This window comes from Sphaeramia orbicularis, chromosome 5 (assembly GCF_902148855.1).
Source record: "Sphaeramia orbicularis chromosome 5, fSphaOr1.1, whole genome shotgun sequence".
NCBI classification, from domain to species: Eukaryota; Metazoa; Chordata; class Actinopteri; order Kurtiformes; family Apogonidae; genus Sphaeramia; species Sphaeramia orbicularis.
Window position 1 is genome coordinate 48,401,260 of NC_043961.1, and position 25,198 is coordinate 48,426,457.

Consider the following 25,198-nt stretch of genomic DNA (forward strand, 5'->3'; position numbering starts at 1 on the left):
GTTCTGACTTAAAAACCTCTGCCTTTACTTTTGAGCTTTTATGAACATCTACATGATCAGCAGAATGAATATAGGAACATACCTAATTTTCACAAAAAAATGACAGAGGATAATATAATACATGAGGACAAATCACTCATGATGAAAGGTTAAAAGTAGAGAAAAATTAATTTGGAAGATGCTACAAAAATAGCTCTAGGTCTTTAATGGTTAAAAAAAATGTTTTTCAAGGTAGGGTGCAACTTGAAAACAATTAGCTCTGCAGAAATGTACAACTTTCAGGTCTGTCTGAATCACTGCAACATTTCCATACCATAGGAGCATCCTATCGTAAGAAGGCTGATGATCATATTGTAGTATTAAGCATGTGCATCATTCACCAATCAAAAAATAGGTAGATTAAAAAAAACACACAAATTAAAAAAAAGTACATAAATATATCAAAAATCTCATAGTGTTATCAACATATTTAAAATTTTCTTTAAATATAAACAAAAAAAAGCAAAAAGAAGTAAAGCAAGTGCACCCCTAAGAATCCAGGGAGGATTTCACTGGTCAACATCATCACATATGTCATTCTATTGTTTTGACAGGGTCACAACAATCCGAGAATGAAGGCAGGAATACAAGAGCAGAATGTTCACAAGCGTGCAGCGTGTCAGCCCGTGCGAGGAGACAGCTTCAAACTGATGCACAGGACATTTGTGCAATCAACAGGATATGTGAGAGCAGACAAGACAGTTCAGAGCAGAAAGCAGAGCAAATTTAAACACGAGTAGGAGATCTTTGAGATGGAGAACAAGGTTCTGAGGGAGACCAGTGGAAAATCTCCACATGGCATCAGCCAACTGAAACTGACAGACCATGTGATTGAATAAAGATAGGAAAGAAACACAATATATCCGCCTCTAAACCTGAATTAAATGATCGCAGATCCAATCACCTTCTTTCCTTGGGTATTTAGTTTTCGTCTTTTTACTTTAATTGTGTTATTTAATCACATATTTTCATAGTTTCTCATTATTTTTAAAATAGGCTTTCAAGGGGAATTATGGTTTATTTCCTGCTCTAAACAGTCTTTTTGCATCTGTCAATGTCATGTCACTCATTTGCGCACTCATTGTCAGTGCGCACTGCTGTACACTTGTTACTTATTTATTATTATGACTATTTTTGTCATTTTTAGTCACTTTAACAAATTTTTATATTTTTATCTTCACCTTATTTTTCTATTTTATTTGATGCCTCTTTTATTGTGGTGCTGTACACTTGAATTGCCCCCTTGCTGGATCAATAAAGTATATCTTATCTTATTACTGCGATAATAAAACAACAACCCCTTGGTGTATCCATCTGTGTGAATCATGTATGTCAGATGGAGCAAGGCAAAGCACAGCAAACAAAGGCAGACTGGACCACAAAAAGCTATAATAGTGTTTTAACACGGAAATCAGTTTCACAAATTGGAGCAAAATAAATGTTCATGATTTTTAGTATGTCAGTTTAATATGTATGGTTTAACAGTCTTTACACTATATTTATATGAGACACAGGTTGCTGTGCACAGAAACACCCAGCAGAAATGTCCACTTGCACTGTATATTTCAGATCCTGTAAGTTGAGTCAGTATTTCTGTTTTTTCCAGAATATATTTAAAAACACCACTTGAGTAAAAAAAGTGTGTACTTTTGCCACTTCTGATGACTGGAAATAATTCAGTAAAAACACAGTATCATCCATATCACTTAAATAATAAAAATAGATAGTCTGGGTGCTCGGGGTAAGACCCATAGACGTCATCTGTGTATATGAGGTAGGGTTGTTATGGTGTGGTGTTACGATTTATCGCGATTTTACTCGTCACAGTCAAAGGTGGGTATGAGATCTCAGAAAAACGGTTCGAGCAAGCTACATTTTGAAAATACTCAATTCAAAAGTCCAAACCCCTTTCTTCAGACAATCCCCAAAGCCATGCCTTGAGAGTACTGGCACATGCAATGCTTGTTCCCCAGGGTTCACGAGTGCTGCACAGCAACAATTTGCCCGGCTCCAGCAGCCCCGGCTCCTCTGTCCCCAATCCATGCATACCTCATTCAGTCTCCTCTAACACCTCCACTCTTACAGAACAGCCCCAATTCATACCTATCTGACTAACGTTACATTTCCTAGTGATTTATGTTAGTGACAAAACAGTTTGCCATTGAACTTTACATTCTAATATAACTAATATAGCAAACCTCTGGCTCTGGCTCCGTTTCCTGAACAAGTGCTCCAAGCCTTTGAGAACGTACGATTCATGCACGAAGAGGGGCATGCACAGAGAGGGGAGGGACAAATGGCAGTTGAGTTTGACAGACATATCACCGTTCAATCATTTCAACTGGACGCTTAAAATGATTGGATGGTGTTTTTTCAGTCCTGTCCATTCCACAGCTGACAAAATTTTTTTATTTTTGTGTTAGAGAATTTAATTAATTGGTTGTAATCAGGGTGTGAAGGGGATTTTAAGCAATATAGTAAAAAATGCTCCAGGAAAACATCTCGCACCCCACCTTTAATTAATCATCGAGGCTGCCAAAAACCATCCTATAAAGTGCAGCAGATTAAGAGCGGAACCAAAGACACGCCAATACGCACTTCCCGCACGGAATGAAAGCAACATTACACACACACTGCATTCAACATTCCATGACTGAAAATGGCAGAGAAGGAACAAGCTGACCGTCTGTCTCTATACCACTGTTAGAAAAGAAACACCTGAATTCAACGTGTCCCAATACTTTTGTCCAAATAGTGAATGACTTAGGCAATTATGCTATGAGGCTAAAGATGTTTTAGTTTCAATCTGATGTGCTGCCATAAAGCAACATCAGATCATCTATCTTTACATTAGGTTTTTAAATGTAGTCAGAGAGCTGCAGCAAGGTGAGCACTTTTGTTTAGTAGACATCAGATAAATATTTCAGCAATAACCAAAACAGTGTGTGGGAGGTCTTCACATTGCTTTAAGAAAATCTGTATAAAGTGTCTCATCATCATACAACACACGCAGACACATTTTCCCTTAGTCTTAATCCCTTCGATTCCCGTTCCTCTGTTATGAATAAGGTTTTACCTTCAAGGATGACCTCTTTGCCCGTCTTCTTCAAGGCCTGCACAGCCTCATCGTGTGTGGCCTCTCTTAAGTCATAACCATTGACAGACAATATGGCGTCACCAACATAAAGGGCCTCAGTCTGGTCTGCGGCCAGGCCCTTGAAAATCTTGGAGATGAGGATGGGCATCTTGTTCTCCTTCCCACCTGCATGCCAGAAGAGGAAAAAGGTTGTTTAATTATGTAAGTGAGGTTGTTTTCCATACAGACTAGAACCACATCTAAGGTTAATGCAGAACGTGACACCAAACGCATTGAGATTGATTTTCTTTTATGATTATACATGATTGATAGTGCTGTTGTCAAATTGTATATTATTGTGTAACAGATGTACGTCCACATAGTTATTCACTTGTCAAACTCTGCTGTATTTCTAAACATCTATCCATCCTGCACCTTTTAGCAATCCACTTATTTCAGTTTTTATATTTGAGATGCCTTCAGTGCCCTAAACTACAATTAAAACTAGAAAAGCACTCGGAGAGCGCAGACCTCCGTAGGATAGTAGGTAGGATAGTAGGTGGGATAGTAGGTTGATGCATATCCTTCTTGCTGATTCACACTATTCATCAGAAATATTATCAAATAATGTCTCTAAGCAGTAAACTCCATGAAACTGTCCAAACACGTGTCTCATAGGTTGGCTCCTTTAGATCTAAGAGCCATCACTGAGTGCTGCATGTGAGTTGATGTCCTGCATGTGATGAGTCATGAATCATTATATGTTGATAAAAACAAGAAAGTCAGTCATTTCCATCTATCCAAATCGGCCATTTAACTTGCCTACTAAGTGACTTGAAGAAAGATAAATGACAAAGTAGAGGTGAAATCGCTAAATTCACAGATGAACCAGGAAAGTCTGAGTAGGACTACTGACTGTATTCCTTGTTGTGAAATTTGTTTTCATTCTGAGGTTTATTAAATTCAGCCAGCAGCTAAAACACCAACACTGCCAACTTAGGAGTCAGATCACCATATTCGGCTCAGGAAAAAATTAAGAGACCACTGCAATTTCCTCTAAAATCAGCATGTCTGCATGTATGACAGCCATTTCATTCCTGTGTCTGTTGAATTCCAACATAAGCACACCTTATTCTACTTAATATCAGTGTTCAGTTCCTATGCTCCGTATATCTGGAACAAACTACCAGAAAATATCAGGTCTGCTGAGAATCTGAGTTCTTTTAAATCAAGGTTAAAGACTCACCTGTTCACTGCTGCCTTTGACTAAAAGGCTTTTTACTTTTTAAATTTTATACTCTCCTTCGAAACTCTGCACTGCAACTCTTACTTTAATATGTGTGTGTGTTTATATTTTTGGGTTTTATGTGTTGTTTTCTTACTTGCTGTTTTTAATCACACTTTACATGTTTCTTTTATAATGTTTTAAATGTGTTTCTTTTTCCCTTGTCGTTGTATTTCAATGTCCTGTGTGAAGCACCTTGAATGGCCTCGTTGCTGAAATGTGCTAAACAAATAAACCTGCCTTGAATTGCCTTGCCTTAATAAACACCTGATCCATGTCTTATTTAAGAAGGAGAAGTATAAAAACCACTACTGTGGCCATCACTATCTTCTTGCAATAGGCAAAAACAGTGCTATTAGTACTGCAAAAGTAATTGGAATAGAAAAAATAACTATTGAAAACTACTGGACTTCTGCTCTGGCAATGTTCCCAAACTCTGAGGACTGGTTCTTCCATCAGGACAATGCTCCTGGCCTCAGCTTGGCCAATAAAGGTGTGGATGACGGACCACCAGATGAAGACCCTGTCATGGCCAGCCCAATCTCCAGACCTGAACCCACTGTGAAAACTTGTGGAATATAATCAAGAGGAAGATGGATGGTCACAAGCCATCGAACACTGCTGAGCTTCTGGAATTTCTCTGCCAGGAGCTGCATAAAGTCATCCAACAGCAATGGTGGAAAGCCAAGACACGTGAAAGCTGTCACTGAAAATCAGGGTTATTCCACCAAATACTGATGTCTGAACTTTTCTCAAGATACAACATTAGTATTGTGTTGTTTAGAAATGAATATGAACTTGTTTTCTTTGCATTCACTGCATCTTTTTGTTATTTTGACCATGTGTCGTGTTCTGCAAATACATGCTCTAAAGAACAATATTTTTATTTTGGAATTTGGGAGAAATGTTGTCAGTAGTTTAGAGAAGAAAACAAAAATGTTCATTTTACTCAAACACATCCCTATAAATGGTAAAATCAGAGAAAGTGATAATTTTGCAGTGGTCTCTCCTTTTTTTTCACAGCTGTATAACCATGTATAGTTCATATTACTTAATATGAGTAAGAAATTTCCAAAGTCTGACAAGTGAAACAATTCATTAAAATCGGGTATAGGCTACAGGGAGAAAACACAGCAATACCTCTGGTTGTGGTTAAAAAACAGTGGTCCTACATGGAAGTTAACAGATGTTTAAAAACAAAGAACAAAAACTTAAGACAAAACTCTGGCAGAATCAGAAATATAGGATCTCACAGTGCAACTCTTAAGCCTATTTGACAACCAATAGGAATTGAGCAGTGGACTGATACAGTGATCGACATGACGAGTATGTCTACGTCTGATAAAAGCACTAACCTCAAGTTTTCTTTGCTAAATTGTCATCCCACATTCTCATTCTCATACGGTCCACATTCCCTTCCTCCCACCCTCAATTTCACATAAAAACTACTTTTGTAGCAGTGTGACCGGCTGCTTTGCAACACAGTTTACAAGTTTAGCGGCACTGATAGACCACATGTGTTGATGACATTTAGTTTTTACACATCTATCTGTATTATACCCTGAGATTCACTAGATGTTATCATCACAGTCTGTGAACACAATTTGTATTGCATCCATGTCACACAGTTTTGTTGAAATCTAGCGAAAACTTAATAGTCTGTAGGAGCGTTAATGGAGTCAGCTGCAAGATATTCTATAAAAAAGAGAGATCTGAATGTCTGAATGTTGCTTCTCAAACAGGAATGAATAACAACATTGTATATGAATGACAATAACAGGATTGACGTGTACTTGAAAGCATTTCTTGTCAGCTGTGTGGAAAACTAGTTTGCTGATTCGGCCACACAGTGCACACACACACATAAAGCCTTTCAGAGCAATAACTTTAGCTGGGATAAAGTAGATTACACTGTGGCATATAATGATTACAGAACCACAGCCCTTTTGGAGCTATGCATAAACCACGAAAGCAAACACAGCTGGCACGCACAAAAAAACATATCATGATTAAGCTTTCAGTCGTAAGTGATTCATGGCCGCACTGAGTGACTGATCTAAGACGTATGGTTACCTATGTGGTCCTGAATGTCCATTAAATGGTCCGGTGCCCTCGGAGGACAGTGTTACCCTCACTGCCCCCATTCAGACATTCCCAGCTGGTTTAAGGATTCAATCCAAATACCGTCCTGTCAAGCTGCTTCTCTAAAATTCAGGTTACCTTCGCTGTCTATGTCTACCACTGAAAAACCTGTAGCAACATACAAATGTCAGTAAGTACAATCACAACCATATGAACAACACAGAAACACAAAATTGAAGACTGGCTTTCTACATCACCCAAGTAAAAGGAGAAAGAGGAGACACAGGCCTATCATTATTATCGCATAACTGTCTCATTGCAATTATCTGAGTTAACCACAATTATTTTGTGTAATTGTTGTAATCGTTCCCATGAATCCATATAAAACCGCAAGATTTAGCTGTCATATTTCATCACTATTTCCACACTGTTTTCCTCCATTTGACTTTTGACTTTCTTCTAATGACATCAACTCACTGTTCTTCCTCTTCAGCTATAGATAAATTAGCATCACCAACTCCTTTTCTCAAAATGCATACTTTCTATTGTTACCTGCAACTGTCAGCAATCTCTTTGAATATGTCAGTATTCAGATTTTTTTTTTTTTGTTATTGTTTATGTAATATCTTCCCTGTGCAATATTTGTTTCTAAAGCCAAGCTGGAAAGTACTTTTTATTTGCTTATAGAGTTTCAATACCTAAATATTTCTTCTTCAAAAGGTATATTTGTACCACTAAAACACTATTAGGCTTATATCTAATAGTAGCGTAAAATAAGCTTATCCAAACAAAGCATCTTAGTAGACAACTGTATTCTAAACTGAAGAGCACAAATCTCAACATGCTGACAGAAAGTTTGTTTAAAAAGCTACCATACACACCACTATAGCTAAACTGAAAACTTCTGTTCTACTGACACTGCATAGAAATAGGATGTTAGAAACTTCAACAATGAGTGCCATGGCAGGGCCAGATATACAGAGTGACCTTTCAGCTTTGTTAAAACCACATTATACTATTATGTCATAAACAACACCCATACTAATTGAATGCTCACCACTGTCTACTACACTAAGTGCACTACCTTCTACTTCTATTTGATGAATGATATTGATTTATATTAAGTGTTTATTTTAAGTGAAGAGTTGGACAAGCAGGCAAACATTCAGCCAATTTGACTTAACTCATCTCAGCGATGGGAGTGTGACAGAGGGAAGAGGTGATGACATGCACATCCAGTCACTAAAAGGCGTGCAGGATCCCAAAGAAACAGTGAATGAAAGAATCAGATAAAGTCTGCACAACCTGTGAGCTCCTCAAAAATTTTTTTATAATTCACCACGCAAGTAGTGACGTTTCAGACATGTCTGATGAGGGGCTGTGGCCAGTGTGACAGAGGGCTCAAGCTAGGTTACTTGTAATTGTAACTTTTGTGGATAATATCATCATTTGTGATGGCAATTTGAGACTACTTGCTTGATTCTTAAGACAAATCCACATATTATTCATCAAACTCAACTGCTAAGTATTGCGCAATCTCAAACATCTCCGTAGACATGCAGTAGATTTTAAATGTGCAGCCTTTTATGATTATTTGATTGCACAGACTGATACTGTAATTGCAACTGGGCACTTATGCAGTTCCAGTATCAGTAGATAATATTAGGCTTCTCCACTTGAATCACTGACTTCGAAGAAAAACCATAGCTCAAAACAGTCCCAAAGAGTTTCTTTTTTTTTTTTTTTTGGATATTCAGTTCAAGATTTTTTTTTATTTGTTCTTTTGGGCCTGGTGTTCCTTTTCATGCCTATCTCGTTTTTAATGGCAAAAAAAATCTAAGACACAGTGCCTGTCAAACATTTGGAAACATCTTGTTTTATCACTTTTGATAAAAATGCTCCTATTTTTATGCAAAAAAAAAAAACTATAAATGAAGTTTTGTTTTGACTAAAAAATATTAAAATGTATAATAAGCTTCTGCACCAAGACTTCACTTTACTGTGCAACAAACAATGACCTGAAAGATCCATCCATTCTCCATCAGGGTTATATAGAGAGGAGCCAGCTGGAGTGTTATCTATCATGGAATGATCCACCTGGTCACCTGACCTAAATCCTATTGAACCGCTCTAGGATGAGCTGGTCCTAAGGTCAAAAGAAATATCCAACTACACAAGACCATCTTGAGTATGTTTTACAAGAGGCACGGAAAAGTATTACAGCTAAATGTCTGGAGAAACTAAATGTCTGGATATGTTAGAATGTGTGAAACTGGTGAAGAGCTGCTGGTTGGTTTAATTGTGTTCATTAAGTTTTGCACCAATATCTGTACATTTGTGGTTTTATTTGGCAGAAATAACCCTTCACTCCTTAAGATTACTTACTCTGTTGTATATACCCAATAGGAACCTGCATGTGTCTCTAAATATTAATAAGACTAGGTATCTCCAAAACTTTTGACAGGTACTGATGATTTCCAGCTGAGTAGTTTTGATTATTTTTTCACAGAGGAGGGATGATGGGGTGATCTATTTTGCTTTTTCTTGCTCTAAAATATCAGTACTATACAATTTTAGCCTTTAAAAGTCCACTATTGGATGACCTATGTTGCAGCCTTTTACCACCTTTGTAGAGTATACTTTCTATTGCTTCCTCCTTTCCTCTATTTCTTTCTCCAGTTCATTCAAAGTCCCTCTTATTGACAAGAATGCTGAATAAACATACCTGACACAATATGGAAAAATACCATGAATATGTCTTCCACTCCCACATAAACCTTAATCCTTCCATCTCCCTTTCCAATCCCTACCTTTCTTTCTTTAGCTTTTCATGTCAACCCCAGTTCAGCTCCCTCCAGCTGGCAGCCTGTCACTCAGTTGACAGTTGGGTACTGTATGTGGGAATGGGTGTTGCCACTGCAGCTAGCCACGGCAGGTAAATGAATGGTACCGGTTCACTCAACACTGACATGTGCCTAATTAGGTAATTTTGTGCTAACGGTGTGTTTCTTGTGACAAAGCTATTTTCAAAGAATTCAGCACGATCAGCACTTACAGTAACTTCATCAGCCCAAATGCACACAGTAGCCTACTAATGAATGCTGAAAAACAGGGACCATAATGTCAAACCCATGTAGTTACATGCTTTAGCCTATACCTAATAATCAGGAAGTTTTTAGATTTATTAATAATACAGCACTATAGCATTACTAAATTAGAAAAATATTTGCCATGTGGACATTAGAGTTGGTTTGTGTTGAAAAAATCTGATGACACCAACAAGTGGTAATAATCAAAACAGGACTGATGCAATATAAGGAATTCAATCATTATGCACTGTTGCCCACAAAGTTGCAATAAAATATTTTAACCTCTTCTCATGAAATGATTGTTACAATGTGATTTATTCTTGACAAAGTGTAACTGGGACTCAGTATGTAATCATTACACCTGGTCAAAAATGATTATTGATGAGTATAAATAGGAATAAAAAGAGGAAAGTGTCTGAAAACTAACTTTTTCCAACTTAACGGTCAATAATGTATACACTAACCAGCCATAATATTCTGTGAAGTGGGTGGGATTAACTGGGTTTTGCAGCAAGTGAACATGTAGACCACAATGTTGATGTGTTAGAAACAGAAAAACTGGCAAGAGAAGGGATCTGAGCAACTTTGACAAGGGAGAAATTGTGATGTCCAAATCAGATCATCTCTAGATCTTGTTCATTTCCACTGTAAAATGGTTAGTACCTCCCAAAAGTGGTCTAAAGAACAACAACCAGATCTCTACCAATTGAGCATCTATGGTAGCAGAACATTCTTACCACTGTCTAATATTGTGTAGGTCCCCTTTTTCCACAAAAACAGCTCTGACCCGAGGCCTACTCCACCAGACCTCTGACGGTGTGCTGTTGTATCTGGACCAAGACGTTAGTAGCAGAGCCCCAAAGTCCTGGAACTAGAGAGGTGGGGTCTCGATTATTTGTCCAACACCTCCCACAGATGCTCAATTGTCCTGAGATTGAGATATCCTTCCTTAGTCCATTTTTGGTTGGTTCTAACCACTGCAGACTAGGGACACCCAACAAGATTTGCAGTTGTGGAGATATTCTGACCCAGTCATCACTGTTACAATATGGACCTGGTCCAACTCACTTAGTTCCTTATGTTGATCATTTTGTTGCTTCCAACACATCAGCTTAGAGGACTAAATATTCACTTGCTACCTAATATATCCAACCTATCTCCTGTCAGTGATCAGAATGTTACGGCTGATCAGTGTGAATGTTTATTTTCACTTCTAATATCAAACTCTATCAATTTAACTAAAGCAATTGTAACTATAACATCAGCCAGTGTGCAACATTGCAAAGGCTGCAATTTAAAGGTCTAGGTTTAGGAGGTTTTTTGGTGAGGATTTCTACTTGTAGAAATTGAGAAAAATAAGCCTCTGTTGTCTGGTCATATCCTGGGTGCAGCAATGTGTAAAAACATATAAAATTAAAGTCACATAATCTGAGTATTTTTTTTAAGTTGTTATTTTTTTTAGTTTTTGCATTTCTTAATGTTAATTTAAGTTTGTATGTTTGACTGGACATTTGTCAATGAGTGATTTATATTTTTATATCTAAGTGAATAGATTAAAACAGAAAAATTGCCCACAATAATCATAATGTGACTTATTCAACAAACTAAACCATCCTGACATCTACCAAGAGGATGGTGAATGAATGACACCCAGGACTAGTTTGCTCCCTTCTGCTATACTGTATGTTTTCATGTTAAGTGCACTGGTAGTGTCATGTTTAGTATATTGTAGTTTGGAGTAATTTTTCACCATATTTTTGTTGATTCTTTTCTATATTAAACCAAACCCTAGGCCTCACCAAGTGCTGCCAGTGTCTAATCCTAAACACCAAAACTGTAATAAAGTAGGAAGCAGTTAAGTTATAGCCTCATTCTGTTCCATCACTATAACATAAACACTAGAAATGATGAAACTTTCTATTCTGGAAAATAGACTAGATCACTTTAATTTCCACGTAATAAAACTCAGCAGGTAGACCCTTAAGTATGTCGAGCATTTTAAAAGCGCTACAAAGAGAGTGTCTTCTTCTGCACTCAGGGCAGTGGGCCTGTCTGGAGACCCGGAGCCCTGATTCCTAGCCTCTTCTCTTAAATTTAGACATGTGAGAGTAAAGGTTGACTGCCTCCATGCTTTCTGCACGCTGGGGTGGGCTCCCTAAAATTAACACTAGTGGAGTACTCCACTCCCAGCCACATAGCTTTCATCTCTGGCCAATGACAACTGTGTGCCGTGGACTGCTCCTCTCAGCTGTTCACAATGTGGTGTCAGTTAACCCACAACTTTTGGCCTGTTCTCTCATTGCTTCACCCTCTTCCGTTTGACACATTTTAACAATTTAACTCTTTTTGTCCCTTTCTTTCCCCTTATTTGTGCTGTTCCCTCATCGACCACTTGCCATTTATATTTGTCTGTTTTTCCCTTTCTGTCCTTCAACCTACACCATTCTTCCTCCCTCCCTTCACCACTGCCTCTGAACAAACAGCATCAGAACAATATCAAGCCAACAAGGTGCCAACTATGATTATGTTTTAATAACATGCTGTCTGATTTTCAAAGCCACCAATTTCCCCTAAGATGGACATTACATCTATGTCATTAGAGGCTGGCTTTTGTTGTTGTTGATAGTGATTAACATGTCACCAACAGCTACAGTGATGGGCCATCTTTTTTTTTTTTGACATGGAAATTGTGCCATCTTTTTCGACATGGCAATTGTGCCAGTCCGCAGCTGTCCATCTAATCGACCCTGTATAGCAAAAGCGATAACCTGTCAATATGCAGGAAGCAGATGCTTTAAGCTCTGAAGAAACACACATCAGAACACAGGTAAGCAACAAGACTAAGTATTGCTTCTTGAAAGAGACCATCAAGTCAGAGACATCAGTCAAGACAGGGATCTCAACTTTTTTAGTCAGTGCCAAAATTTCTTATTGAATCCAGGGAGATGGGACCTAAACAGGGACCACGGGGATAATAAAAACACAACAAAAGTCTGCAAGAAACAATCTTACGATGAAAATGCTACTCAACATGTCGTGTAAAAACAAGATGAAGGCGTCACACGCTTGAATTATTTTGCCAAGTCACATTTGTGGTCAGGAAAAAGTGGTTGGTTAGCTAGGGAACTGGAAAAAAACAACTAGTAAAGCAATACAACGTAATTCATTTTAGCTTTTGTATCTACATAGCTTCACAAACCTCAGCCCTCAGAGTCTGCTGCACGCTGAGATCTACGCAGAGATAAATCTTGGAGAGTTCCCTGTTGCTGCAGGTCAAGGAAAAGCTTTGTAGCTCCCGCAGCACAGTACATAAGGTAAGATATGTAAGCCTAGATTGTAAGATACATGGAGGTCACAACTTTGTCCTGTGTAGTTACAGAAGCAACGGCGCATAAGCAAATTATGAAGCATATCAGCAGAAAGGACCTATCTGCTTATTCAATGACAAATTTTACCTGAAGTTATGCTTTAACCTGGTGATGGATTGTCTTCTGTCTACTTTTTTGTGGTCTATTTCTCCCCAGAGACATAAATAGCAAAACATTGCACTGTTTATTGTGAATGAAAGCACCCACAGAACACTTTACACAAGGCTGCAAACCTACTCCTGCAAACACAGATCCTAAGATAAGTTTTATAGCTAAAACAAAACAACTGCCAACAGTTACTAAATGTTTATACAGTACTGTAAAAATCTCAGTCCAACATTTGGTTTGTTGGTTTTGTTTGACCACACAAGTGCATTTCTCAGTTTCTATCTTAAGATACAATCTGGATACATGGAAAGTATGTACTGCATTAAAAAACAAACGTTTCAAAGAAAAAACATCTTCTACAAAACACAGATAGCATTTAGTGTGACCTCCCTTTGTAGCAACATGTTTTTAACCCTTTTGTTCAGACAATGTGAGATTTATTGCATTAATTTTTTGCTGTTTAATACCTGGTTTCATTCTACACAGGTCAGATGTTTCTGTTTGTGCTGTTTCTCGTCATGTGGACAGGAGTCACACTAAATAGTGACTTTAACCTTTAGAACACATTTAGTTCAGTTTGTTTGTGTCTTTTAAGGCTGTACAAATATTCCCCTTCATTTTTTGTTATATTTAAAGTAAAGAGAATGAGAAATATATGTATATGCTCACTTCAAACCTGCAAAAACAATCAAACTAAAGGTGGACTAAGACTTCTGCACAGTACTGTATATTTATGTGACTTGTTTATCACTACCTGTAACTTAGTAGGTTTGCTAGTTGTTTACAATACATGTTCATAATGCTGATAAACAGGCCATAATGAAGTCTTAAACAGATGCTAAAAGAGTAACAGTAATTCTCTGAGTTCACTTGTTTAATGAGGTTTTTTGGACGAAGACTAAATGTAGTTTTTTCCAGTTTGTGAAGCCATTTTCAGGTGTAAATAAATACCACTGAGATAGCATTTAGTGTGACCTCCCTTTGTAGTAACATGTTTTTAACCCTTTTGTTCAGACAATGAGATTTATTGCATTCATTTTCTGATATTTTATACCTGGTTTCATTCTACAGATGTCAGATGTTTGTGCTGTTTCTTGTCATGTGGACAGGGGTCACACTAAATAGTGACTTTAACCTTTAGAACACATTTAGTTCAGTTTTTTGTGTCTTTTAAGGCTGTACACATATTCCCCTTCATTTTTTGTTATATTTAAAATAAAGAGAATGAGAAATATATGTATATGTTCACTTCAAACCTGCAAAAACAATAAAACTAAAGGTGGACTAAGACTTCTGCACAGTACTGTATATTGATGTGACTTGTTTATCACTAGCTGTAACTTAGTAGGTTTGCTAGTTGTTTACAATACATATTCATAATGCTGATAAACAGGCCATAATGAAGTCTTAAACAGATGCTAAAAGAGTAACAGTAATTCTCTGAGTTCACTTGTTGAATGGGGTTTTTTGGACGAAGACTAAATGTAGTTTTTTCCAGTTTGTGAAGCCATTTTCAGGTGTAAATAAATACCACTGAGATAGCATTTAGTGTGACCTCCCTTTGTAGTAACATGTTTTTAACCCTTTTGTTCAGACAATGTGAGATTTATTGTATTCATTTTCTGATATTTTATACCTGGTTTCATTCTACACGTCAGATGTTTCTGTTTGTGCTGTCTCTTGTCATGTGGACGGGGGTCACACTAAATAGTGACTTTAACCTTTAGAACCCATTTAGTTCAGTTTTTTGTGTCTTTTAAGGCTGTACACATATTCCCTATGTGTTTTTTTTTTTGTTTTTTTTGTTTTTTTTTTTTGTTATATCTAAAGTAAAGAAAATGAAAAATATATGTATATGCTCACTTCAAACCTGCAAAAACAATCAAACTAAAGGTGGACTAAGACTTCTGCACAGTACTTTATATTTATGTGACTTGTTTATCATTAGCTGTAACTTAGTAGGTTTGCTAGTTGTTTACAATACATGTTCATAATGCTGATAAACAGGCCATAATGAAGTCTTAAACAGATGCTAAAAGAGTAACAGTAATTCTCTGAGTTCACTTGTTGAATGAGGTTTTTTGGACGAAGACTAAATGTAGTTTTTCCAGTTTGTGGAGCCGTTTTCGGGTGTAAATAGTGGGTTCATTCTTATCCTGAAATGGTTCCCGGTTGAGGTGTAGCCACAGTGGGCACACAGCTGTCATTTTTATCCTCTTTTAACAACAGTTTATTCAAGTAAAGTCTGTGTAAAACACGACGGAGCGACACAAGTGGACTTTACCGGGGTTTTGGGGACTGTAAAAGTTCCCACTGACATAAAGTGTAAACTCTCCGGGAACTTGTCTAAAGTGTCCGTGGGTTCGGTTAGCCGTCCTGTCGTTAGCAGGTTCTTACCTTTAATGCTAATTCCCAGTCCTCCGACATCCTGCTTCGTTACCCTCACTGTGCGCTTCACGTTGGTGATGGTTTCCGGGACCGGGGACGTGCTGAGGTTCGGGGGGTCTCCGTTAATGGCCCCCCCGGCTCCGGTTGGACCCGGGCTGGGCTTGGCGGGCTCTTCGGTACCTTCCCCCGGGTTCACCGTGAGCGTGTCTTCGGTGAGAGTGGCCAACACCCGGATCCAACGGTCCACGGTCACTCGGAGTTCCAGCAGTCCCGTTTTCTGCGCCTTCATCGCGGCAGCCATGTTCAACGCGCATTCCTGGAATAACTGTAGACGGGCTGGCAGTCCTGTAAAGAGATAGGGGGGTGGAAGGGCTGGGGTAGGGGACACACAAACTCTCTCTCCTTCTCACACACACTTCTTCATTCCGCCCCCCACCCTCACTCCTCCTCCTCCTCCTCCTCCTCTTTCTCAGTAGTAACCCAAAGTTAATTGAGGGTGATACGATTAGCAACGGCGTTCACACACACACACACACCAAAGTTCTAAAAGGTTCTCGTCGAGTTCCCTCCATTAATACACTGAGTCACACATAATTACTCTTTGATTCACTTATTTATTTCTTTTCCGTGGAGTGCATTGAACCACCCGGGCTCAGATCACAGATCTCATTTGCACTGTGTGCCCACTGGACACTAAATCACTGCACTGCCACACGCACACACACGTCCTGTCATGAAGAAAACACAATCAATAGCAGCTCCATCAAGACCCACCAGATACTGCTCTGCCCTTTTCACTGCACAACACTCATATCAGGCGTGAAATCCATAAAGTCTGTGGAATTCAGCAGACAGAAAACAGCCTGACACTAGTAATGTGTACAACTGCAAAAGCTGCTAAATCTATCTATCTATCTATCTATCTATCTATCTATCTATCTATCTATCTATCTATCTATCTATCTATCTATCTATCTATCTATCTGTCCGTCCGTCTGTCTGTCTGCACTGAAATAATTAAAAAAAGTAAAATGAGCTTTTCACCATCACCACATATGACCCAACTGGATGTTTAGCGGCTCCATAGTAAAAACATTCATCTGCTGCTAAAACCATATAATGTAATCTGATAAATGACAGTGGATGTAGACACTTGTTTATGTTCAAGTAATGATATATACTTTGCTGAGAAGCTCACTTTTTCAGACATTTTCTCTGTTCTGGTCTAATAAACTTTAAATGTAGTATGAACACGTGCATGATAAGTATGAGAAATATAAGAAGATACCCGGCTTTATCTGAAAAAAGCAGATAATAATATTATAATCTATCTATCTATCTATCTATCTATCTATCTATCTATCTATCTATCTGTCCGTCCGTCCGTCCGTCCGTCCGTCTGTCTGTCTGTCTGTCTGCACTGAAATAATTAAAAAAGTAAAATGAGCTTTTCACCATCACCACATATGACCCAACTGGATGTTTAGCGGCTCCATAGTAAAAACATTCATCTGCTGCTAAAACCATATAATGTAATCTGATAAATGACAGTGGATGTAGACACTTGTTTATGTTCAAGTAATGATATATACTTTGCTGAGAAGCTCACTTTTTCGGACATTTTCTCTGTTCTGGTCTAATAAACTTTAAATGTAGTATGAACACGTGCATGATAAGTATGAGAAATATAAGAAGATACCCGGCTTTATCTGAAAAAAGCAGATAATAATATTATAATCTATCTATCTATCTATCTATCTATCTATCTATCTATCTATCTATCTATCTATCTATCTATCTATCTATCTATCTATCTAGTTTAATGACTTCTGAACCATTACTCCTATCAATACATTGAAATAATTCAAAAAGTAAAATGAGCTTTTCATCATCATCATCAGTTGGATGTTTAGAGGCTCCATAGTAAATGTAAAAACACTCATCTGCTGCAACATTGATTCACTGGTAAAAACTATGTAATCCAATAAATGACAGTGGATGTAGACACCTGTTTAAGTTCAAGTAATGATGTATACTTTGCTGAGAAGCTCACTTTTTCTGAAGTTTTCTTTGTTCTGGTATAATAACCTTTGAATTTACTATGAACACCTGCATGATCAGTATGTTAAACTCCTGTGACCCAGCTATGGGTTTTCTGTCCACATTTGTGGACAAGAGTTTCACAACTTTATACAAAAAAAAACAGAAAGAAAAGGAAAGAAAACTGTCCACCACAAAGGACACTCCATAAAAATTTTAAAAACTGCATCTGAAAAAACTATTGCATCATGATGTTTCCAATATAGGCACTTATTTAATAAAAAAAAAAAATGTTCTTTGCTGAAATTTCCTGGGTCTCAGGAAGTTAAATATCTATCTATCTATCTATCTATCTATCTATCTATCTATCTATCTATCTATCTATCTATCTATCTATCTATCTATCTATCTATCTATCTATCTATCTATCTATCTATCTATCTATCTATCTATCTATCTACAGCTCTTAGACAGTCACTGACGTTAAAAGTAAAGCAATAAGGAACAAACCCATTCACATTATTGTCCTTTATTTTAGTCAAAGGGAAATTACTGTAAAACAAATTCATCAGTAAGACGTAGAAAAATGGATGAGCTTGTTTGGATTATGTATAGCTGTGTTTCTCTTAAAATCACATCTCCACAGGTTTTTTTTTTTTTTTTGTGATCTCTGCTTGTTTCCTCTACTGTCTGTTACTGAACAATGTGGTGAAAGGATCAAGAGGCAGAACTTCATTCATCCTCTTGTGTGCATCCAAAGTCCTAACTCTTAATGTTTACTTCCCAAAGTTTTTTGGCTCAAGATCCATAACGTCAGGACCCGACGCAAATTTACAAAAATACTCTATGTCATGAATTGCCACATCATATAAAGTTTCACCACATTTTGCACTATCAACAATGATGAATAAAGTCTCTCTCTCTCTCTCTCTCTCTCTCTCTCTCTCTCTCTCTCTCTCTCTCTATCTATCTATCTATCTATCTAGCACTAAGCTTCACAAAACATCTACCGTGTGCTCCTTTAAGCAAAGACAAATGACTACTTTTCATTAAGACACAATTCTCGCTTTGAGAGCACAGCTAAAGATGTTTTAAGAACCCAGAGGTGATCTGTATTTTGCACATCTTGAGGAAAATAACCTCTATCTCCAATCAATAACCTGCAAAATCCTAATAAAAGGTAAACACAGGACATGTTGGGTGTTCTCTAGTGGTTGGTCTGTGCTTCCTTCTAGTAGGCACTAAATCAGCTGGCAGCACAATACTGACATAGCTGGATCAATACTGGCCTGACCCAAATCAAACAACCTAATCGTCTTGAGAGCACATTCCAAAAACAAAGAAAGATACGAAGAGACAGGTTTAGACTGACAAAAAACTGAAGTTGTAAAATATTGTTAAGAAACCACATTGGTTAGGTGAGTGGTTTACTGAATGATTTATGCCTTGATGCTGTCCATCATATGTGCGTCTTCTCCATCCATCACATGTGTGGGAAAAGCATAACCAGAAATGTCAATGAACTTCACTGTGAATACAATTATTTTAAAGTGATTTGTAATGAACCATAATTTTACATTTTAAAAGCTGCACCCAGGCCATTTACTTTTGACTGAAACTCAACACGGCCACACTTTGTCTTGACTCAGCAGAGGTGCACTTAATTGATTGTGCACAGACATTAAAAACATGCAAAGAGCCGTTGAAACAAGCTGATGAAGCAGTCCTCATCTCATATGCTCTTTCTCCATCGTATCTGTGAGTGATTTGCCAGCCCCACTCTGAGCTCAGGCCTTGTGTGGCAGCCTGTGTTGCATCTGCTTCACAGCAGGTGAAATAGCAAAGAAATCCCAGCACCCATTTTTAGCAAACACTCCTCTGGGTGGGCTTCTGCTGCTGCTGCTGCTCCTGCTGCTGAGAGGCAGTTAGCTCCATTAATGAAGCAGAGTTTAGAAGCTGAAATTGTGTGCAAATATATGGCAAAGATATTGTTAATTTTTGCAGCTTTTTTGTAAAACAGAGACAAACCATCCTAAACTCAGTTTATTTAATTTAAAATACAGAAACATATAAGATTTTGCTTACTTTTTCTGTAACAGAATGTCCATGCAGTTATTGAATACACAGACAAGCAAAAACGGAACATCTCAGTAGGGTTTAGTTATATTTACAATATATTAGCTCCATCTAGTGTTTAAACACATGCATTACACTGGAGAGTCAAACTTCTTTCATGATCTCTGTGTGATCTATTTTTTTCATAATAAATGTTTTTTCTTGTCTTTGTTGGCATTTTTGCAGAACTAAGATAATATGTATGTCATATTAGATTAATCTCTTAAACACAGGATTAAAGATGCATTTACTGATCCATCAACTAAGTGCAACTGCAATCTGTCACAGGATTAAATGCACCACAGTTATTGAGTTCATGCATCCAAACATATGTTCATTTCTACAATTTGTTTAATAGATGGTTGTGTATTTGAAACTATGACAAACTGACTTCGACAACAGTCAATATTTTTCTTTAAACTGTGAACATTGCATTTACCTACTTTTATGTCCAAGTGCACAGATAGGGAAGCTAAGAAATTAAAAATATATACAGAAGGTATATATAATTGGATCGTACCTGTACTTTATCAGTCCTGTAGCAGAGGAATAACTTAATGATTCAATTAAAATGCATAAATTAACACATTATATATATTTGTTCCTCTCAATCAAATTACAATGTAGCAAAAGCAGTTTAAAAAAATAAAAATAAAATCCACATTCTCCTATAATGGCAAAGTACAGGAAAGTCTGTTTTTTTAAGTCTTGACCGACCAAATTTATTTTCAATTATATTTTTAAAAAATATTTGTGTCGTTGTCAAGCAGATGCTAAATTAAGTGGATTGTTAATTTGAGTATAGTACATACAATAATTATGATACAAAATAGTAACACTATGACTAATTGGTATCATAATAATTAAACAGACTTTCCCATCTCAAAATTCAAATTTTTATTCAAATTCAAATTCATCTACACTGAATGCCAAGAATATTAAAGATTAGAATAAAAAAAAAATAAAAAAGGATAATTTAACAACGAAATTAAAACAAACAAAACAAAGGGGCATTTAAGAATGGTATGCAAAAGAGAATAAAATGAAATATAAAAATATAAACTACTATTACTAAGTAAATAAACATATATTTACTTAAATTTGCAATGTATTGTGCAAACTGTCAGAGATAAATGGTATGTAGCATCTGCAAAACTGTCAGAGATAAATAATATATTAAATGTGCAAAACTGTCAGATATAAACTGAATGATATAGCCTATGTGCAATTATTGAGTAATGGAATGTAGATTAATTTACTGATGCTGCTATTGATCAGTTCCTCCAGTCAACAATCCAAACAAAACAAAAATGATCCAAAAATAAAAATCATGAAGTTAATAATGGGTTTTGAAAATGATCCATGAACATCATATTAGGCAACCAGGTAACTTAAATACATTCAGAAAGAGTGTTGAGCAGCACGCAATTACACAAACAATGGAATACTGAGGTGAATTCATGACAGTAGTCTACAAGGGGTTAATGCAAAATCTACAGTTTGAGAAGAGACAGTTCCTGAATGAAGAAATGAGTTCTATCACATTTCTTTTTACCCTGTGTGTCCCTGTAAACCTCTACCACTTTATTGCATGTTATGATCTCATCCAGACAAAGGCAGTTGGATGTACTATTTAGCATGTGTATTGAACAACACATATAAAATGCTCAGCGGTGATCTCCAAGACAGTCGTCGACTTAAACAGTACATCTCTGTGAGGACGTTTAGCATTATGACCAAGTGTTTGACCATCTGACCTCCTGTCGATACATCTGTCAGCCTGTGTCTTTGTGGTGTGAGTGGCAGGTGGCCGGCCTGTTTTTCACAGCACCAGGCCTTAATACATTTCCAGAGCATCAATGAAAGGAACAACAGGATTTATTAGGATCTCCGACACGCGACGGAATAAAGTGTCACCGTGTTTGTATTTTGAAGCTGATCTAGTCATGCATCTCGCTGCAAAGCTGTTTGTTTGTCATATAGTAAAGCGTGCACAATGCAGTCCATAATAAGGTGAAGAGTCAGATATAGTTTGGGCTTTACTCCCTCATGGTTAATTTGACATCAAACAGTGACTGATGGTTAGACGTTGACTTCTGGCTATCCATCTTTTGTTGTTTCATGGGATTAACCCTAAAAGACCGAAACAGCCAACAGCGACCAAAAGAATCTACTGATCTAAAATGTTTTATAACTTCTGATAACATTAATCCTATCAAGAGACTGAAATAATTCAGGTAAAATGCAGTTTTTCCAGCCTTTTATCTTCATCAGATATGACCCATTTGGACATTCAGAGGTTCTGTAGTGAATGCAGAAACACTAATATCTTTTGCAAAATGGATTCTCCAGTAAAACCCATGTACTTTCACAAATAACAGTGGCTGTAGATGCTTGTTTTTATGCTCATGTAATGTTATATTTTGCGGGAAATGTCACATTTTCTCTGTTTTGATATAATATCCTTTTAATTTACAATAGACATCCACATGATCAGTAAATTAAATACAGAAAAACACAGTGTTTTATTTGAAAAATGCAAAGAAGAATATTATAATAAATCTGATTAAATCCCTATAGAAAAGGTTCAATCTAGAGACAGTTGGTTCTCTAAGGCTTAACTGGGTTTAATGGGAATGTTTTTTATTTCTGTATGTTTCAATATTTAATATAAAATTATGGTGAAAAACAAAAAAAAACATTTTTATCTCACTGGACATAAACAATAGCTCACTTCCCCTTGTCTTCCATACACAGTGGATCACACACTAAACCCCCACTCTCCCGTCCCCAAAGCCCAGGTTTAATCAGCCACATATATGCATGTCTCAACTCCCCAAAGACAGCGGACAGTTGGGGTGGCCCGCTGATTAATTTCAACCTCCCCCACTCCCCTTTGCCTCCTCCTGCTCCTGCCATCCTCCAGCCATCCCTGCATCCCTCCATCCATCCTCCTCCCCTCCTCTGCTGAGGGCAACAGCTCCAGAGGTCTACCATATGGGCCGGTGTCTGAGCGGCTGACTGCCTGACTCCCTGCAGCCTGCACTGACTGTTAGCCTGCCCCACCTGTTCCTCTGTAACAACACAACAGACCTCTCCTCTACAGGCTGTCCACTGTAGACTGGTAGATGGATAGATAGATGAACTAATGAGAGACAATGAGGAAGAGAGACCGAGAATGAGATGAGAATAAATATGTAGATGTTTCAGACTGAACTGAGTGTGAGATGACTGATGACTGGGCAGATTTAATCAAGCTCACGATATTATCTCAATATGTTTAATGAGCATTTCCTTAATGCTCCATCTAGTCGTCTATCATACATAACATTAGGCAGGTTTCCACCCAAATGTATTGTAAATTTTAACTGAATTGTCAGATAATTAGCAAAGATAACGCAAATTTATGCCTGTTTCCATCCACTACTGTTATGCAAATGCTTTGGTTTTTTTCAGCGTCATCTTCATGCCGGTTTTTTTTTTTTTTTTTTTTTTTTTTTGCAGTTTCTGCAGTTCTTTATACATGGTGGCATTTCATTGTTCTGTCTAATATGCCATTTATTTATGTTTCTTCTATTTATTCAGTGAAGGTTTCAGTCTATTTATTCTTTCACATATGAATAGACATAATAATTTGCTAAGTCTGCTTCTACTGCACTTATTGGCATTTCCTTTGTATTGATCTACAGACTTTTCTACCTCTCATTGTGGAAGCAAGTTTTTGCCGTATTGTTTTTTTTAATGTTCCCATTCATTTTTTGTGCTCAAATTGAAAATATTAAGAGAAACAGATGGAGAAACCTAATGTCTGTGTGATTGAAGAATTAAAACTACCGTTATAAAGGCAAAAAAAAAAAAAAAAAAAGCAGCTCTGTGTGGAAAACAAACCCCCTCTTTATTTACTGCATTATGGTGTCAGCATCATCACATTTGACAAGCTGGTTGCAATGGAGTACAAACTTGCACACATGTCTACATATGCATGTACCATTCCAAAAAGTAGAACCTCTAGTTTTACTCAAAAAAGCAGGAGAATCAGTTTAAAGCGTCAGTATTTTAACTCTATGTGGTAGAATAATACATATTATGGTGCAATTATGGAAACGTATTGGTAATTTCATATTGTGCTCTTTTATTGTTTATTGTGTTGATATCTGTGTTGCAAATCACAGTTTTTATAGGCATATGTTTCTTCATTTGGAGAATGTTTTGCACCTTTCCTCATAAATCTAGGTGGGAAATTTGCAGGAAGAACACATGAACATGAAGGAGAGTGAAAATGATACAGAATGTTTGCATGGAATTTCCATATGAAAGAAGGAAATAATGAAATGTAATGATGTATGATAAAGTGTATCTTTATTAAGCATTTTTTACCCTTATTACCAATGTCTTTGAATTTAGAGTTGGTCTACTGTGATATATACCGTTACAGTGATATGAATTTACACACAGTGTAAGAAAGGATTTGGCTGTATCACCCACTCCTGCATCACTTGATAATAATAATATTTGGTGAAATGTATCAATAATGTACCACAAACAGAACATAAAACAATATATACTCGTATCTATCTAACTATTGTCCCACCCCTAATTTAACTCACTTTAAATATAACTAAAATGAGCAGAGAGGGACGATATTTAGTTAGAACTGGAGTAAAAATCCAAAAACACAGATGGAAAGACAACAAAATAGACTAACAGATGAGCAGACAATAAAAGATTAAAAATATGGAATAATTTATTCTTAAAATATGAATGACAGACTGTGTGGTGAACAGACTGTGGCAGACGCACTCTCCACGCTGCTCCCTAAACACCCAGGGACATGGGATAATAATGAATGAGAACTTGAGGGTGATAATAAGAGGTCAAACAGAAGAATAAGTCGGTGGCTTGTACACCTGTGGCCCACCTTCTGCTATCTAAACCGCCAGCTTCAGTCACCACTTTTTACCCCCACCATGTTCAGTTACTCTCATTAAAATCTATTGAATAATGTAAAGATATATATGTATGAGGGATGCACGCAAAGAAGAGAGGACAGAGCCCGGAGATGGAGAGATCTACATAATAGGGCTATCTCTCACTCCATCTGGTCATGTGTTCATAATCTTCCCCTCCTCCCTCTTAATACTGATCTGTCTGTTGCTCTAACAGACCCAACGCTCCATCCTCAAACCGATCAACAATTAAGCCTTGTCAAATAATCAATCAAGATCATTGTATAAAGTATGCATCTTATTTTGTGCAGTGAATATTGTGCATGTGTTTCTTTCTCAGTGTCCGTTTGCAGCTAGCAGGAGTACTTTGCATCCTCCGGAGAATTAACCAGGCGTCTGCCACCTGACCCCGTTGACTCCAACCATCATGGGCTCAGCTGATACGCGTGCCGTGTGGCTGCGACAAGAGAAGGACAAAAAAGCATGAAGAGTGGGAGGAGGCACAGGACAGAAGGACCAGCAGACAATGAATGATTATGATGACTAGGGCCATCTTGCTGGCCTCAGCCCCCAAACCCTGGCCTTGGCCCTGGCTCTGGCTCCCACATGGACTAGTGATCAGGCTTAGGTCAGCGTGGGTGAAGTGTCACCACCAAGCAAAG

The 25,198-nt window shown here is 37.4% G+C and overlaps 1 protein-coding gene across 1 annotated transcript in view; it reads right to left on the reverse strand.

Moving 5' to 3' along the window:
- snta1 (syntrophin, alpha 1) overlaps positions 1-15,838 on the reverse strand; it is a 58,299-nt gene extending 42,461 nt beyond the window's left edge. The window contains exons 1-2 of the mRNA XM_030133945.1: positions 15,445-15,838; positions 3,116-3,301 (exon numbers count right to left, since the gene is read on the reverse strand). Of these exons, the coding sequence (XP_029989805.1) occupies positions 3,116-3,301; positions 15,445-15,736 (478 nt within the window). The 5' untranslated portion in view covers positions 15,737-15,838. The remainder of the gene's footprint in view (positions 1-3,115; positions 3,302-15,444) is intronic.
- Positions 15,839-25,198: the final 9,360 nt, after the last annotated feature.